Source organism: Oreochromis niloticus, linkage group LG8 (genome assembly GCF_001858045.2).
Source record: "Oreochromis niloticus isolate F11D_XX linkage group LG8, O_niloticus_UMD_NMBU, whole genome shotgun sequence".
NCBI classification, from domain to species: Eukaryota; Metazoa; Chordata; class Actinopteri; order Cichliformes; family Cichlidae; genus Oreochromis; species Oreochromis niloticus.
Genome location: NC_031973.2, coordinates 11,174,544 through 11,191,928, shown reverse-complemented (window position 1 = coordinate 11,191,928; position 17,385 = coordinate 11,174,544). Strand labels below are relative to the sequence as shown.

Sequence of the window (17,385 nt, the reverse complement as noted above, 5' to 3'; positions counted from 1 at the left end):
TGCTTGATATTAAACTTGTCTCATTGGCACTGATTATAGAGTTCTCATTTACTGATAAAATGTCATGCTTTATCGTTTTTATTGGAGCGGTTCGTGTCTTGTTTCTCCCTCTGATCACCTGGTGCTCGTGCTGAATCAGCTGGCCCTCTCGCCCAGTTTTAAACAAACATACACATGCAGCAGTTGATGGCTTTACAGACGTTTCCAGCTACTCTTAATGATAGTTTAATTGAGCGCACAGTGCATGCAGAGTGACTGGGCTATTCTGTGATGCCTCGACGCAGATTAATCCCACCTCCCTTTTTCATGTTTTGTTGCTTTCTATGCCTCTAGGTGCCTTTTGTATCTCAGTGTGGTACCATTGAATTCATTTCCTAGCGCCTTTGTTGCTCCATTGTCAGCCCATGGGTCATGTTCTGGTAGATTCAGTGGACTCGTTGGATTGTTCCGGGATGCACAAAATGCACCGTGGGTGTACATGCACATACACACAGGCCTGAATCAAATGGGTACACATGCGTTTTTATGCCCTCCAGAGGCAGTGAGGTTCTTTACTGCATATACTGTAACGCTTAAGGCTGCTTGCACATGCTGAACGCCTGAATGATTTTTTTTTGTCATTTTCTCTGCCACATTACCTCAGCGTTTCTCACAAGTTTAGAGTATTAGTTGCTTCTCTGCAGATATTTTATTTGCCACGTGCTTTGTGACAAATAAATAGCTGAACAATATAATCACCAGCCTCAGTAACGAATATCACATCCTGACAATTAAGTGAGAAGCTGGTTTGAGTGGCAATAAAGCGGATACGGATCTCCAGCCAGCTTGGGTCCAAGACGGTGGGGTTAGAGTACCTTCCAAAGCAGGTGGAGATCCAGCTTTGAATGGTGCCACAGATCCAGCTGGTAGGGAAAACATGTGACAGAACAGGACAGGACAAGGGGATTGTTATAAAATATTCCGACTTATATTCTAGCTGACACACATTATACTGCTAATTTGTACTTTGCATAATCAAAGCTGCTTTGTAACTATGATCTGGCATAAATCACTAATTGTGTTCTTTAATGCTTTTACCTTATACAGAATTAAAAATCATTAATTGCAAATTAACTGAAAATGACCTGGACTTTCCAGAAGTATTTAAATAGCTAACTGACTGTTTTTCAACATAAAAAGAGCTAAAATGCTGTGTGATAGTTTAATGGAGTACAGTGAGCTCTTCAGACGGCAGGTAATTGAGAAAGGAAATGGTTGATTCACTTGCTCCACCATCGGCATGCTGGGAAGGCTCCAGTGCCTGCAGCGAGGGTCTATTTTAATTAAGCAGTCACTCACCTTTGGAAACCTTTGTTGAAGCACCTCGGTGTGCCTGCTCTCAGCAGGACATGCACACATGCCTATAGATGCACACAAACATGTATGTCTCCACAGCCCCTGTCAGTTTACTGTTTATTCTGTGGGGGGGGGGCAGCAATTGTGCACTCTTAGACAGACAGGTGCTGGGCTTGGCTGTTTGACAGTGACATGTTGTTTACTGCTCACTGAATGAGAGAACAAGTGTCACCAGTCAGGATTTTATTGTCTTTATAATTTGACCTTGACATGTTGATGGAGCTCTGACACTGTGTGTGTGTGTGTGTGTGTGTGTGTGTGTGTGTGTGTGTGTGTGTGTGTGTTGGCACTGGATTCAGTGGCTTTAGAGTTAATAGCCTGCATTCTATTGGTTGACTTCAAGAAAAGAGTCCTTTAATGTCCTAATTGGGTATAAAATAGACATTAGATAGGAAGATTTACTTTTGCCAAGCTGATGTTATTTTGTTGCCCTACAACGTATGTTTTCTGTTTTCTTGGAAGTGATTTGCTTTTTGAGTGGAATATTTGTAAAATATTTCGAGACACCAGAATAGATGTTTTGTTTCCGTCTGCGTCATTCCGTCAGCATTTCAAACTTTGTTGGTTACTTTTTTTAATCATAACACATAACTGAATGATAATCGGCAGAATCTAACACAACTTTTCCTGTTATAAATTCGTATTATTTGACAGGTTATGTTTGTAATTTTTCAGACAATTTTGAGAGCACTGTATATTTTTCTTAACATATAAATCATCTTCTTGTTGTTTGAGAGCAATTTAAAAAATATATATATATATCAGGAACACCATAAAGTTTGATCATGGTGTTTTTGTCCTGTCCTGTTATTATTTACTGTCATCATTTTTGTTTTGGCATTATCCATATTTATTGGTTTGTTTTCAGTAGGTGGAAAAAAAAATGTGTTGATATTACAGCGTTGAAGGTGCCAGGCCCAAGCATCACTGTGTTAGACTGTGTGGGTGGACATCCAGTATATGTGTGATGCCTCTACTACACATTGCAGTGGCACACAATTAGCGCCACAAGGGAGCCAAACACTTTATTGCCTTTTTCCTCCTGCTGTAATATCTCCTCCTCTTATATTGTCTTCTCTCGTCCTTCTCCAGCAATCTATAACTACGATGCCCGGGGAGAGGAGGAGCTGTCACTGCAGATCGGAGACACAGTGCACATACTTGAGACATATGAAGGTGAGAACAGGCTTGGTGATGCCACGTTTAATCGGAGCTGACACGACAACATTGGACATCAGCTTTTCTGTCAAGTTTTTGTACATTTCTAAGAATCAATTGTGTGATAATGATATTCAGTTGCTGTAAAGGCAGGCAATAGCAATCCCAGACCCATGAGTTGGTCTGCTGTTTTGCATTGTGGAAGAACTGTTATTTCCTTCTTTAGTTTCATCCTTTATTTAAACAAAAGAATGTTTAGTGGAGCAAACTGTGATTTGTTTTAGGAAGGTTTTTTTTCTCCTTGTGTAACATGGTTTGTAACTGTTCTCCTTATTAGACTGGTACAGAGGCTATAGGCTGAGGAGAAAATCCAAAAAGGTGAGCAAAAAACAACATTTTAAACACTTAAATTTGCTACTTACACATTTGAGCTTTACAACTTCAGTTTTTCAGTTCTTCAAATGCTCTTTCGGCTTTTACACTTACGTTTCTTTTCGATCTCTTTCTCTTCCAGGGCATATTTCCCGCTTGCTATATACACCTGAAAGAGGCCACGGTCGAGGGCAGCGGGTCAGTACTGCTAATTCAAATTTCTGAATACTTCTTTATTATATTATATTTATCAGGAGCAACAAACAGTGCTAAAGACAGCACCAGAGATCAAACAGGAAGCAAGTATATAACAAGTTTCTCCTCCCACTTTTAGCTGATAGATCTGCTGAGAAAATTAGGGACTAGATAAAGTGCAAGTTGTTTGTAGACACCCTCGGAGGTTGTTTCAGTGGAAAGGTCTGCGCTTGATCTGATGTGACATGTGTGTTCGCTTTGGCGCAACTTGTGGCACTGTTTTTGTTTTGGTCTGTCTTCTTTGATTTCACCAGCACGACACCAAGATGAAACCCAAACTTCAGAATCTTTGAATTAAATTCAGAATCTTTAGGCGCTGATATTTTTTAATAGTTGGATTTTACAAATATCGTATAAGGAACATATATGTGACGATTACGCTCAACGCTGAAAACTCTTCTTCTCACACAACTTGTCCGTTCATGCATCTTATACCTATGTTATACTTTGTGCGTCCTTGACTATTTAATGGTCTACTTGGGTCCAAGTGATGACGTGACCATGTGGATTTATCCACCTATTACAGCTGCTACAATACAGCTAACTGTGCACCTGTCTTCCAAGAGAACTCCAAGCAGAATAGAGTAATATAACAAAAATACCTACTTGTCCATGCTATCTGCAGCTCTCTTTGTGTGTAAGGGAGTATAATCCTGGCCTTAATGTGGAGAGGAAAGGGCAGACAGGACAGAGTCACTGTAAAAAAATAAAATAAAATAAATAAAATCATTCTTTGTCACTGCAGGCAAAAGGAGACAGTCATTCCCACTGAGCTGCCCTTGGTTCAAGAGGTTACCACAACACTGCGGGAGTGGGCTACAATATGGAGGGACTTATATGTGGTAAGCCACTGTTTTTGTTTTTGTTTTTTTTGTTTATTTCTATTTCACCAAATGTTTTTGTCTTATTTTCATGTTTATTGGTAAATACAAAATACAAAAAAAGTCTATTATTTTATGCTGACTCAGTGGCTTTCACAGATTTTTGCTTGTAACCAGCCTGCACTCTCTTGTATCTATAGAAATAAAAGAAAATGGGTAACAGAAAAACATAAAAGTATAACACTATAAAAGAAAAATGGAGCCACTGTGCCGTCACCTATTGGTTAGCAAAGCCCCGTTATGAAGCCATAAACGCAGCAGTTTGCTTGGTACCAATAAATCCCCAGCCACACAGACCTAGAGACCGGTAGGTGACCCCCTGTCAAGCACACTAAGAAAAAAAAGTGTATTTCCCCAACACCAACCCCCTAGCAAATTGCACTTAGAATTTCGTCATTTAGCAGTCGCGGTAGGTCACAAGAACTTTGTGTGGTTGCCAGGGAAACATTCAGCAGTCTCTGGGCCGGTGTGACGAGGGCTTAATCTTGCTATTTTAAAACTGGACATGACGACTGAGGTGTGCATTTAACTGAAAAATTGAGGGATGAGGGATGCTGAGCGCTCAGATGCTAGCAACTTATCACACGGTGAAGCATTAAACGTTATTGTGTTCCTGGGCACTAGTGGGGGCTATAACCTATAGGGTGATGTGTTGTTGTATATTCAACATGAATTTAAACCGATTCAGTCTATAAACTAATCTTGAAACTGTTTACTAGGGCAATAGACAGGGCAGGGCTATTCTTCTACAGACTATAAAATCGGTGTTGTTTTACCATGGGAGTGCCCTCTAGTGGTCATTACATTTGCTTCACTTTTTATACCTGGAAGCTACATCCATCTTATCTATACAGTCTTTATATGACTTCTTTAATAAACAAAAGTTACATTTAAACTAAAATAAGTATATCAAAAGTGTAGAGACACACTTTCAACAAACATTGCGGATACACAATTAAGTGTTCATCTTCCCTGCCCTGGCTGGTGCTTATCACCACATTATAACCGAAAACTGGGGTGCAAGTTTCTACTAGAGTTCAAACTTTTTTTCTTAACTTTTCCTAATGTGTCTAAGCTGTACATTGTTGTTCTGCCTGACAGGGAGACAAGCGTGAGATGTTCAACTGTGTCCGTGACATGATCTACGACCTCATCGAATGGCGTTCACAGATTCTGTCCGGCACCCTCCCACAGGACGAGCTGAGTGAGCTCAAACAGAAAGTCACCTCCAAGATAGACTATGGCAACAAGTGAGTTTTTAGCTGTGAGAGTGTTTTATACTTTTCCTTCTCTCCCTAGGGCTTATATCCCTTTATCCCCAAATCTATGCGGAAAAACAAGTCTTGTTGGAAGAGGTCAGCAGTGTCAGTCAATAGAAAATGACAGGTCATCACTTAGCTTGAGAAGAAACTGATGGGATTTAGCTTCAGCAAACTGCACTGTATTCCATCATGAAATGACAGCTCTTGCACTATCTGCAGTGGGCCTAGAAAATCAGTTGGAAATGAAAATCGTGAAGCTCTTTTCTGCTCCTGTGATGAAATTTTGAACCTTTGGCCAGGTAGAGAAATGAATTTTCCCTCAGAAGCAAGTAGTGATCAGCTGATGAAATGCGGCACTGAGTATATGTAGACAACGTGTTGTTTTTTCTGGCTTCCCTGCATAGCAAAAAGAAAACAGTGGAGCTGAGGTTATGAATATGAGGTAGAATTTGGGCAGGAAATAAGGCGACAGGGGTACATGTTTAGAAATAAAAATGTGTTGTTTCCTTTCTGACAAATGCACACTGTCTTGGTGGGTCTGAGTGCTTGTTAACTCTCACCTGTTTTTTATGCAAGGTACCTGGATCTTGATCTGGTGGTCAGAGACAAAGATGGAAACATACTGGACCCAGAGCTCACCAGCACCATCAGCCTGTTCAGGGCACATGAGGCAGCTTCCAAACAAATTGAGGACCGGATCCAAGAGGAGAAGGTAAACAGACAAACTCAGTAGAGGGAAAAACTGAATATATTACTGTTATTTGTTTGTTGGAAAGACATTTGATTTGCAAGTTTTTGGATTCTGAAATTTACTGTTGCCAACTTTGTGACTTTTCATAAACCAGCAGCAGCTATTTTTTAAGTGGCTAGCAAATATAAAAAATCCAGGGAGTTTTTAAAACAATAAACACTTTTGTTGGTATGCAGTTTAGCTGTCCCGCTTCAGGTATCTATGTTCTTCAGTCTGCTCTGTTCAGTGATTGGCAGTGGGCATCTACAACAATGAATATTTGCACATGCATCATGTTGCCCTTATGGTTTGGTACTCACACAGATGCTTCGCAGCACACTGTGTGACAGAATAAGTAAGTAAGAGATCTTGTCATTTCTGCATTTCTCTTTAAGTGAACAACTGTAGCAGAAATCAAAGCACAGCACCAGTATCTTTACTTAAGTCTTATTTAGCACCCCCTAATGGTTATTATTGTTCTTGTTCAGCACTACTGAACCTCCAAGGCCCAGAATATGGTATTTGGGACAGCTCTATTATCCAGATACTATATTAAAGCTTAGCAAATACCCATTAGCGCACAGTGTGAATGAACACAGATCACATCATGATCTTGTTCCTTCTGCATCATCGAATCTCAGCTGGTCAATGAAGCACGATTATAGTGTTTGCATTAAAAAAGAAATAAAAACAAGAAGGGTAATCACAGATTTCCACAGTAAGGACATCTGACAAAAATTGTTTGGTTTTCTGTGCAGTTTGGGCACAGCTGTTTCAATCTTTGTTTTTATTACTTACTTTTTTATATGACTGTAAAAGATAATGAGCTGGTCTTCTGCAATAATTTCTGCCAGTCTTCATCCAAAATAATATCTGTAAATTTAGCCACGAAATGGCTAGGATTAGTGGTGATGTGACTTTAGCTTGCAGGGTACACCCTTTTGGTCCAGTCTCAACTACTAGATAATCTTTACTGATTCAGTTAGCAGTAGTTTTTCTATGCTACAGACCAGCGGTCCCCAACCCCCAGGCGTGAGTCGTTTGGTACTGGGCCGCGAGAGTTGAGGCTCGGGTATGAAATTTATCGTTTTTAGGGTTATTATCGTTAACACGGTTCCCCTGGGTTTTTTTCCTGTGTTGTAGTTGTGTGTCTTATTTTGAAAGAAATATTTCCGCGTTACCATAGCGACCAGAGAGCATTAAGGAGCAGAGAGGAAGATGTTACTCTCAATGTTGCTGGTGAATTTCAGGAGGACACTGCTAATGAAGTTACAAAATTGCACACTGAATTTGTGTTTATTATTGTATTTACAAAATACCACATTTTTTGCCTTGATCATATCATTTTATTTTGTTGTATTTATCCGCGACACCTTAAAGGCCGGTCTGTGAAAATATTGTCTGACATTAATGACGCTCCGCTGCTATAGACTGTTCAGCTGTTCAGTTGATGACAAATTACAGCGACATTCCCTGTGCTTTGTGTTTATTGCTAAAGTGTGCGTGTGTGTGTGATGATAGCATGATAAAATGCTAAACTAAAGGGGTTAACATGCTAAACACATCAGCCATTGGTATGATAACACTGTCTCTGCCTCTTTTTAAGCCATCTGTACTGATGCACGTCTATACAGATTGTTTTACTGTTCCGTTTTCCAAAAAGATGACCTAAGCCACTTTGATTCAATCTGCGATGGGGTTTTGGCATTTGAACAACTTTGGATTAAAAGTAGGACAAATGGAGCCATTCCTGGTACACTTAAATGCTTGATTTCTTCTTTAGAAAGTCAGGAGCTGTGCCAGATTCCCAATCTATTTTACTTGGCCTATCAGTGGTGTATACACCTGAATGTCAGTTTGCAGTATGTAGGGAGTGCCAGCCACTAAGTGCCCTGCAGTTATGTGGTCTCATCGTACGTGACCTTTCCTTCGGAGGTCTTTAATGCATATGGATGGCCAATAAGAAAGTGTCCAGGTCAACACGATGAATATTAATGATGTGACCGCAGCATATTTTTGAAGGACGCTAGGGAATAGGTTCTTTTACTGTATATGCAGTCCTGGAGATCAAATGTAAAGGCCTTTTTATTCAGTGTGAAAGATATTAGGAGCTTTTTAACTTGTTAGATTTTTTTTTTTGTGAAAAAAACAAACCACAGTGGCTAGTGTTAATCCAATGTACAGCTGGCATCAGCACTGTTTCTCTCTAAATACACTGCTGCGTATGAACAACGTATGATACTGCTGATTCTCCTCTGTTTCTCTGTTTCTCAGTCTCAGAAGCAGAATATTGATCTGACAAGGCAAGCAAAGTTCGCTTCCACGCCAGCTTTCGCCCTCTTTGTGACTCTGAAGAATGTGGTGTGTAAGATTGGCGAAGATGCAGAGGTGCTCATGTCGCTTTACGACCCAGTGGAGTCCAAGTTCATCAGGTAAACCCTTTCCCAGGGATTTGCTGTTGTTTCAGGATTGTGACAGCAAATTATTGTGTTGAGCTGCTCAGCTGAGGAGTGTTACATATGCCTCCAGCATTAGTCAGGCAGACTAATGTCTGGATTAACATTCAAGGTTCTGTAGCTCTGAAAGAAACTGATGTTAATGCTGTTAATCTCAGTGTCTGAATTCACTGTATTGTGTTTGTTTCACCTGTGAACATCATGCTCCTCCCCCCTGACATCTCTCCCTTACAGTGAAAACTACCTGGTAAAATGGTCAAGCTCTGGCCTAGTAAAAGACATCGACCAGCTTCATAATCTGCGGGCAGTCTTCACAGTGAGTGTTCGGATGTGTAAATGCATGTGATCATAGTGTGCGCACACTCGCCTGTAGTTCACTGTTTATTCAGCCATGTTACGAAGCATGTGGGAGCCTGTTTGCAGAGCCTGCATTTGTTAAGCTCTCTCAGAAAGAGCCCAGCTTTCTGTATTTATTTACTAAGACCTCTATCTGATGGACGCCCAAGGGCAGAAGGGTCAGTGTGAGCCCACTGGGAAGACTTTCCAAGGTTTGGAAAAATGAATCTGTGGACACAGTCACATATGTTGCTGAAGCAATTTGCGGTAAAATGTTTGGCTTTTACGTAAACTCATTTTCACCACAAAAAGTGCTATTAATCGATCAGATAAAGGCTGTTGTCAGATGGGGCTTTAAATCCAATTGTGTTTTCCAAAGGATTTTCATCCCTGTATTGTACAATCTGATTGAAGCAGCCTGGGATTTGTAGTGACTCTAAGGCGCTTTGTTACAACTTTTTTTCCTTTCTTTACACTCTTCAGGACTTGGGTAGTGAAGATCTGAAGAGAGAAAAGATCAGCTTTGTGTGTCAGATTGTAAGAGTTGGACGGATGGAGCTACGAGACAACAACACCAAGAAGCTGACGTCAGGTCTGAGAAGACCCTTTGGAGTGGCAGGTACAGAAGACAGCACGGAGACGTCATGATAACCTTTTGTTCCAAAGAGGTGGAATAAGTTGCTCTGTTAAAGAGCCCCGGCTTTGCTTGAATATCATAATGTGTACCAGTTCTTGTTTTGCATTGTGGTTAAAGTAAGTATTGTGCCTTTCGTAGGTGAGTAAATATATTTGGGTAAAATTGAGAGATTTCCAGCTAAATGAAAGGGGGGGAAAAAGTTTTGATTTATTGCCTGTTGGCAAGCTGCCAGGCGTATCGTAAACTAATTAGATTGCCATTTTGCCCACAGTTATCCAACAGAGAAAATTACGCCCCTCTCTCGGTGTCTTTTTTTTCTTTTTCCAGTGCCACTTGAGGGGAAGGTAAATGACAGCCTGATTTATGATGGCCTATCTTTAGACATCATCATTATTGCCGCTGTACACAGCGTGATGGAAAGCTTTTTGAGATTTGCTCTTTTTTTAGGCACAATTATAAAGGATCTTTTTTTGTGCTGGCTCTCACATAGCTAAGGTGACCTGCTGTAAACTTTGGCGTCAGTGTCATTTTTATTTTTGTGTTATCTTTAGTTGCAACCTAACTAGTCTGTCCAACAGACAGACTTGAGAATGCATTTCCTGTTTCGTCGGCAAGCTCTGCTGTCAGGTTTTTCCGACTCAAATGCCTGCATTTAAACACGCGCACAAAGCAAACTGGGAAAAAATAAATAAATCATGTGTCTTGTTGTAAAGAAGGACTCATAATTCTAGCATCTAACATAATTCTGTTGAATATTACACCATGAGGCTGCTACCTGCATCCTTGCGGTGGTATCTTATTGACATAGTGTGATAACTCCACTCAAAGCCATATGCTATGTCACCTTATGATCTTCCTGTTCACTTTGCTGTAACCGCTATTTAAAGAAACTTCATTTCATATTTAATCATTGTTTGTTTTAAGCTTCAAAAGGCTTTTGCACATCGTGACCACTGCTCAGATTTTCCCCTCACAGCTCAGCCTCTGACTTAATTAGTGCTCATCAAAGAAAATCCCAACATTGGCTGAGACAGCTTTTACCCCCTGATGTGGCCCACCATGCAGTTATCTGGATCTCTTTCATAGCCATGCTACACTCTGCAGGCCTTGAGAATGTTTTAACCCCCACCTCTCTCCTTTTTCCACAGTAATGGATGTCACTGACATCATAACAGGCAAAATGGACGACGAGGATAAGCAGCACTTCATCCCATTTCAGCCGTAAGTGCATTGTGCAGAAGCACAAAATAAATCACATTTAACATGGAGTTCCTTTAAGTTTTGGATAAACTTGCAAAAAAAAAAGAAAAAAAGAAGCAAGACTGATACATTTTATGGCTTAAAATTTCATTTCAATTTCTGATATACAGTGTATACCAGTATTTTAGGTATACACTGTATATCAGAAAAGGTAGTGTCGTTTTTCTTTCTACAAGTTTTGTCTCCTTGACACCAGATTAGAAGGGGTTTTAAGACTGTAACACTCCCCTATTCCCCGCTGACTCAATTAAGAGAATCTCATTAACTGCTACCATTTTTGTAGGATAGTGTAAAGAGGCAGAGCAACCTTTTTTTCTTAACGTGATTTCCTGCATAATTGAAATGCCTCACATTCAGGCAGTTTAGCTTGCTGATCACCTCACTTAATGGGCTTATCTGTGAGCATAAATCATGGAAATTAGAGGAGGTTTTACAAGGAGTTATTTATGTCCAAGTGTGAATATTTGCCATTCAAAAACAGAGCAAGTTTTGAAACAGAAGCTTAATAATGTGTTCTCAAGGAAGCGAGGGAGCCGTTTAGAAAACGTGACACAGTGGTGTGATTTGGCTTGAAATGACATGAAATGACAGCTCTTGTGAGATACTGAAATTGACTGTTTTAGATTAATGATGTTAGCCAACCAACTCCCTAATTTAAAGGCAATTTCTTGGGCTCCAGAAGGTCCATGCAGTGACTGGCCACTTTATTAGTTACACCTTCCCAGTATCAGTTTAGACTCCCTTTTGCCTTATTCTTAGTTGCATAGGTTCATCAAGGTGCTGGAAAAACTCAAAATTTGCATGATAGCATTACAGTTTCTGTAGCTTTGTCAGCTACACATCCATGATGCAAATCTCCTGTTCCACCACATACCAGAAGTGCTCAACTGGATTGAGATCTGGTAACCGTGGAGGCCAAGAAGTACAATTAACTTGTTATTTTCAAGTCATTTAAGCTTTGGGGCGTGGCTCGTTGTCTTGTGGGAACAGCCATCAGAAGATGAGTACACTGTGGTCATAAATGGATGGAGATGGTCAGCTACAATATTTGGCTGTGGTGTTTCAGTGGTGCTCAGTTAGCACTAAGGAGCCCAAAGTGTCCCAAGAACTTGAAACTTTGATACGAGGCAAGATGGATCCATGTTTTCATGTTGTTTACACTAAATTCTGACACTGCCCTCTGGGTGTTGCAGCAGAAATTAAGACTCATCAGATGAGGCAGCGTGCCCAATCTTCTGTTTCTGAAGCAGCTTCTGCAACAACCGTGCCGTGTTCAAAGTCTCTTAAATCATCTTTCTTCCCCGTTCTGATGGTCATATTGAATTTCAGGAGGTCATCTCGACCATTTCTACATGGTTAAATGCACTAAGTTCCTGCCATGTGTTTGTCTGATTAGATATTTGTATGAACAAGCAGTGGTGTAACTAATCAAGTGGCCACTCAGTTTTGACATTTTGAAGGTTAAGTGATCAGTGTATCTAAAGATAACATAATTTTAGAAATGCAAATTTAAGTAAAAGTCTGTCTTGTGGTGGTTGTTGTACAATGTTTGAGTGAATTCAGTGTCTGAATGTGCAAATCTTTGTTGTTGCTTATTCATCTTCCTTGCTTGGATTGATTTTGGGTTTAAGATGGGAGACACTGAAAACAGTGCGAGAGGCAGAGATTCTTTATTGCTTCCTCCGTGCATCACTATAGTCGTCTTCTCCATGCTCATCTCCTTCTGCTTGTTAAGAAGCCTCTACACAGCAGACATCTTTGCCCACAACACACTTTCCTCTGACAGCTGCCACACATGTGGTGCCTCCCAGATCACATCTGCTACTGTTTATGCTCTGTGCATCAGCTGTTTCAATGAATTTGTTGCCCTATGGAGTACAAAACATGTTATACTTGGTACTTATATTTTAGTGTTTTTCTGATGCTAAGCAGAGTTTGTTTCTGAGATTGGATTTTTTCTGGGTTATTTTAGTGTGTGTGTGTGGGGGGGGGATCTTTAAAAATAAAAGGGAAAAAACCCAACCAAGATCAAACTTTGGAAAGTCAGCATTCACGCTGATACTCTGATACTGTTGCTCTATGGATACTGACTGGACTTAATTTCCTAAATGATCATTTTTCTTTGTGTTTCTTCCATGACCCATCCTGGCTCGCTGTTAACTGCTAACAAGTGGCTTTGTGTCTGTCATGGTATTCGCATCACTCTTCGGTGTGTCTCTCTTTTCTCTCTGTCTGTCCCTCATCCCACTCCCCTTCTTACAACCATCACTTTATGGCTCTTCCTGCCCCACTCCTCCACCTTCTCCTCTTCCTCCTCCTGTTTCTGCCACCTCTCCTTCTCCGTGGTGTTTGCCTGGTGTGTACGTACTGCAGGCTAGCGTTGGATGACGCCATTCGCCACAAGCAGCTGAACATCTCCCGTTTTTCACCCAGGGTGGCAGGGGAGAATGACTTCCTCCAGACAGTCATCAACAAAGTTATCACCGCCAAAGAGGTCAATCACAAGGGCCAAGGTACAGTGCAACAGTTCTGATAGAGGAACCGAGGCCAAGGAAGAAACTCGCCTCACTACATCGGGCGTTTGTACACTTTGTACAGGCAACGGAAATTCTTAAACTGTTATAAAATTATTATGTCTTTCTTTTATCTTCTTCTTTCATTTGGGTTTCATTTAGTCAAGAATTTTTCTTTTAATTCAAAACATCAGAAAAAAGCCCAGTTTTCTGTCAAATTGTCCTTGCCATCGTCACCTCACGTGAACCAGGAGAAAAAAGTCTGTCTAATATATTTTATCTTTTGATTAAATCAGATGCTGCTAAAAAGCTTTTTTTGAAGTAGTTGCAAGCCTTGTTTTTTTAGATCTTTTTTTGTACAAGGTACTGTTAACCCCAACATACTTGCAAGGCAGTAAAACTGTTCCACTTGCTAATGAAAAACATAATTTACTCTTAGCGCTCACACTATAAATAGTCGGTCTCATCACCAGGACTACAGTATCCAAGCGATCCAGCTGTTAATTAAGCTGTTGAGACTTTTGCGAAGACTAGCGCTTATCAAGGACTTGACATCTGTGCTGAGAAGAACAACCTTCACCATCTGAGGGATTTGTGCTGCTGAGGAGGGGAAATAACATGACAGTCTCCATGGTGTTGTCACGCCCAATGAAGACGTACTTGGATAAATGTCAGGTCTGCCCTGACCCTCACTGGGAAGAACAGTGGAGTATTCGCAGCAGCTGTTTCGGTCATGTTCGCATATCAAAAGACTTCCAGCTAACCTAGTGAGGGATTTGTCACTCATAGCAATATGGGGCCCATAAAGTGTAAGTGAATAAAGCCTCTAAGGTTGACAAGAACCACTCATTCTGGTGGCCTGTGAACAAGTGCACTACAGACTGCTTTAATTTGATCCATTCGGTCATTTCTTCTTCAAACCTGTGACTCCGTGGGGCTTTTTTTTCCCCCTAGAGAATATTAAGAGTGAGTGAAGCCACCTTTAAATGTGCTTACAGAGCTGAAACTGGCTTGCCATGCATCTCGGAAAAAGAGCCAAGGATTTCTCCCAACCAGAGGGAAGTTCTGTACAAACAGATCAAACAGTAAAATAATATAGACTATAACTAGTTCAGAGATTTTCTCTCTAATACAATAAAACAGTGCTTGTGTTGTAGCTTTTAGCCACAGCAGCTTACCACACCCAACTTTGAACCAAGCAAAACACACAATCTCTTTCCCTAGAGTTGATTCATGCCTCTTTACCTGTCTCCTCATGACATACTGCTTTACTTGATGCCTCACTTCCTTTTCTTGTTTCCATTACCAGGCCTGTGGGTCACTCTGAAGCTGCTTCCTGGAGACATCCATCAGATAAGAAAGGATTTCCCTCACCTTGTGGACCGATCGACAGCCGTGGCTCGCAAGATGGGCTTTCCTGAGATAATTATGCCAGGTTTTAAAAAGCTTCCCCTTTGCTGCCTGCCTCAGAAAGTTCCCTGGCTAAATGGCTGAATGCTTTCATAACCCTGTTACAGAAAAAAGTCAGGATTCAGTGTAAAATTTAAATAAAAACAGACGGAAATGATTTGAAAATGATTGAAACCCCATATTTAACTGAGAAGCTAGACAATATTTAATAAAAATGGATGAGGGCAGGTGTATGACTGTCTCGCATCACCTCTGATATTCTTTTTGCTAAACACCCTTAAAACATTTTTAAGACTGCCTACACATTTCATATTAGAGCAACATTCTTCCTTGATGTAAGATTCGAAGCGACTCAGTCTGAAGCCTCCTTTGTTGTATTTTTCATTTCACAGTTCTTCAAATGTTCTCAGTTGGTGACAGGCCTGGACTGCAACCCGGTGTCTCAGACAAGCTGTGATATACTGTGCTTTCTCAGCACGGCGCTTAACTGATCAGGTCTCCTATAAAGCAAAGCGATGCACAATTGTATTCCTTTGCTGCCTGTCAGAATTTACTAATTGTAATATTGATGCTTTGTAGCTGATGGAGTAACCTGAAATTAGGCTCACCACCATGAAAAAGACACAATATAGAAGGTGACACATGCCGCTCCAAAATAGATTTTTCAGCATTAATAGTGCTTTCAAAACTCGAACAAGTTGTGCATTAGTACACCCTCACACCATCATGTGCACTGATAACGTGCTCTCTCCATAGAGAGCCAAAAGGCTTTCATATTTTTATTGGTCAGATCACAGGACAGATTTCCATTTCACCTCAATACATCATAAATGAGCTCTGGCCCAGAGAAGGATCCGGTTCTTCTGTGTCTTCTTGATATGTGATTGTTTGCATAGTAGAGTTTAAACTTGCATCAGTGGAAGCAAGGAAAAGATGTGTTCACTCACAATGGGTTTGCATTTTTAATGCAGTGCTACCTGGGAGATCCCACATCACAACTATTCAATAGTGGGGGGGTTTTTGTTGATTTTTCCAAATTCTTAAGTAGTTGTAGTATTTCCCACAGAGCGGTGAGCCCTTCCCAGAATACTCTTTTTATGCACAGTGATGCTGCTAAATAATTTAATGAATTGTCATTTTTTTCACCCAGCAGGTGTTTTCTTTTAATATTTTTAGTTGTCCCTGTTCAGTTTATAAAAAAAGGGGATCAAACTCAAAATGAACATTTATTAAAAAGTATTTATTTATAGTAGTATTATTATTTAAAAAATAAGTAGTTAAATATGGGGTTAAAATGATTTGCAAATCAGTGTTTTGTTTAGATTTTATCCAGTGTCCTACTTTACTGAAAACGGTTGCAGTTCATAAAATATTTGTAATACAGAAAAAACCCAAGACATTATTTATTTAATGGGTCGAAGTCAGCCATACATATAATATCCAGTGTTGCTGTAATATTAATATTATTGAAAAGGATAAACCTGAAGCCCTAAGAAGCATTGAAGCGTTGTGGGTTTCTCATTTTTTGTTTTTCTTTATTTCCTAAAGGGGATGTGCGAAACGACATCTACGTGACTCTGGTTCAGGGGGATTTTGACAAAGGGAGTAAGACAACACCCAAAAACGTTGAGGTGACCATGTCGGTTTATGATGAGGACGGCAAGAAGCTCGAGGTACGACCGAGGAATGTTAACCTACTGCTTTGGTATTTTTCCTGTGCTCTCAGCATTCAGGACACGAGTGCTGTAACCAAGTGGTTTCTCAGACAGACTGTGATATTACCCGGCTTTCTTTAGTCTCACACTGCTCAGCACAGCGCTTAACTGACCAGGTCTCCTATAAAGAAGAGTGATTCACAGGGAAACTGTATGTCTTTGCTGCTTGTCAGAATTTACAAGTTGTAATATTGTTACTTTGGTGCTGATGGAGAAGCCTAAAATTTGGCTCACCACCATGAAAATCAGCCGTTGTCAGAGCCAGTAACAAACTCAGGCATGTGGACAGGCAACGTGGGCAGCATAATGATGTGATATGTGAAATCAGCATTTTTCTTCTGGTATAATTAATTACCTTTGCTAATGAAGTTAGAAGGATCATTTCTCCCCTGTCTAATTGTTTGTAAGCAAGCTGTCTCAAAATGTGTATTTTTTTTTTAATGCAATCTGCAGCGCTTGGTAAAGAGATCAGTTAATTAATCTTACATCAGAGGAATAATCAATACTTGAATAGCTTCTGCTTATAAATTGTATTTTTATAGAATGAGGATTAGAATCTCATGTGCACTCGTTGAGTTTTTTTTTTTTTTTTTGAATACCCATCAGAATATATAAGATGCATAGATAAGCTGTTACAGCTACAAAGGATCATTTGGTCTTGCAGGGAGGTGCAAGTATGATATTTGAGTAAGTGAGAGTGATACCAACACTTAATGTAGGTGCAAGCTTATATTTAGAATTCTAAATATTAGCAGTTGTTAACCTCAAACAGCACTTGAGAACATACCCCATATACACTACTGACTTTTTAAAAGTCTATTCAAATATAAGAAGTTATTGGCAACAATACAGGTAACATCTGTTTTTTAGTTTATTGTCAGTTACTTTAAATTTGATTTGAATTAAGTAACTTAACTTTTGGATTGGCCTTTGGTATGCTGTGCGGCAGACTTGTTGCGGATTTGTTTTAATAAACCACATCGACTTTAATCAGTCATTACTTAA

The 17,385-nt window shown here is 40.1% G+C and overlaps 1 protein-coding gene across 2 annotated transcripts in view; it reads left to right on the top strand.

Moving 5' to 3' along the window:
• dock1 (dedicator of cytokinesis 1) overlaps positions 1-17,385 on the top strand; it is a 191,796-nt gene that overhangs the window by 20,473 nt on the left and 153,938 nt on the right. The window contains exons 2-14 of one of the 2 annotated variants that reach the window (XM_019362509.2): positions 2,488-2,571; positions 2,891-2,931; positions 3,068-3,123; positions 3,926-4,022; positions 5,163-5,311; positions 5,900-6,035; positions 8,328-8,485; positions 8,744-8,825; positions 9,329-9,464; positions 10,631-10,703; positions 13,176-13,255; positions 14,565-14,690; positions 16,214-16,338. In XM_019362509.2, coding sequence (XP_019218054.1) covers positions 2,488-2,571; positions 2,891-2,931; positions 3,068-3,123; positions 3,926-4,022; positions 5,163-5,311; positions 5,900-6,035; positions 8,328-8,485; positions 8,744-8,825; positions 9,329-9,464; positions 10,631-10,703; positions 13,176-13,255; positions 14,565-14,690; positions 16,214-16,338 — 1,343 coding nt within the window. Of the gene's footprint in view, positions 1-2,487; positions 2,572-2,890; positions 2,932-3,067; positions 3,124-3,925; positions 4,023-5,162; positions 5,312-5,899; positions 6,036-8,327; positions 8,486-8,743; positions 8,826-9,328; positions 9,465-10,630; positions 10,704-13,115; positions 13,256-14,564; positions 14,691-16,213; positions 16,339-17,385 lie in introns of both variants that reach the window. The other variant, XM_013269519.3, reaches the window with a different exon arrangement.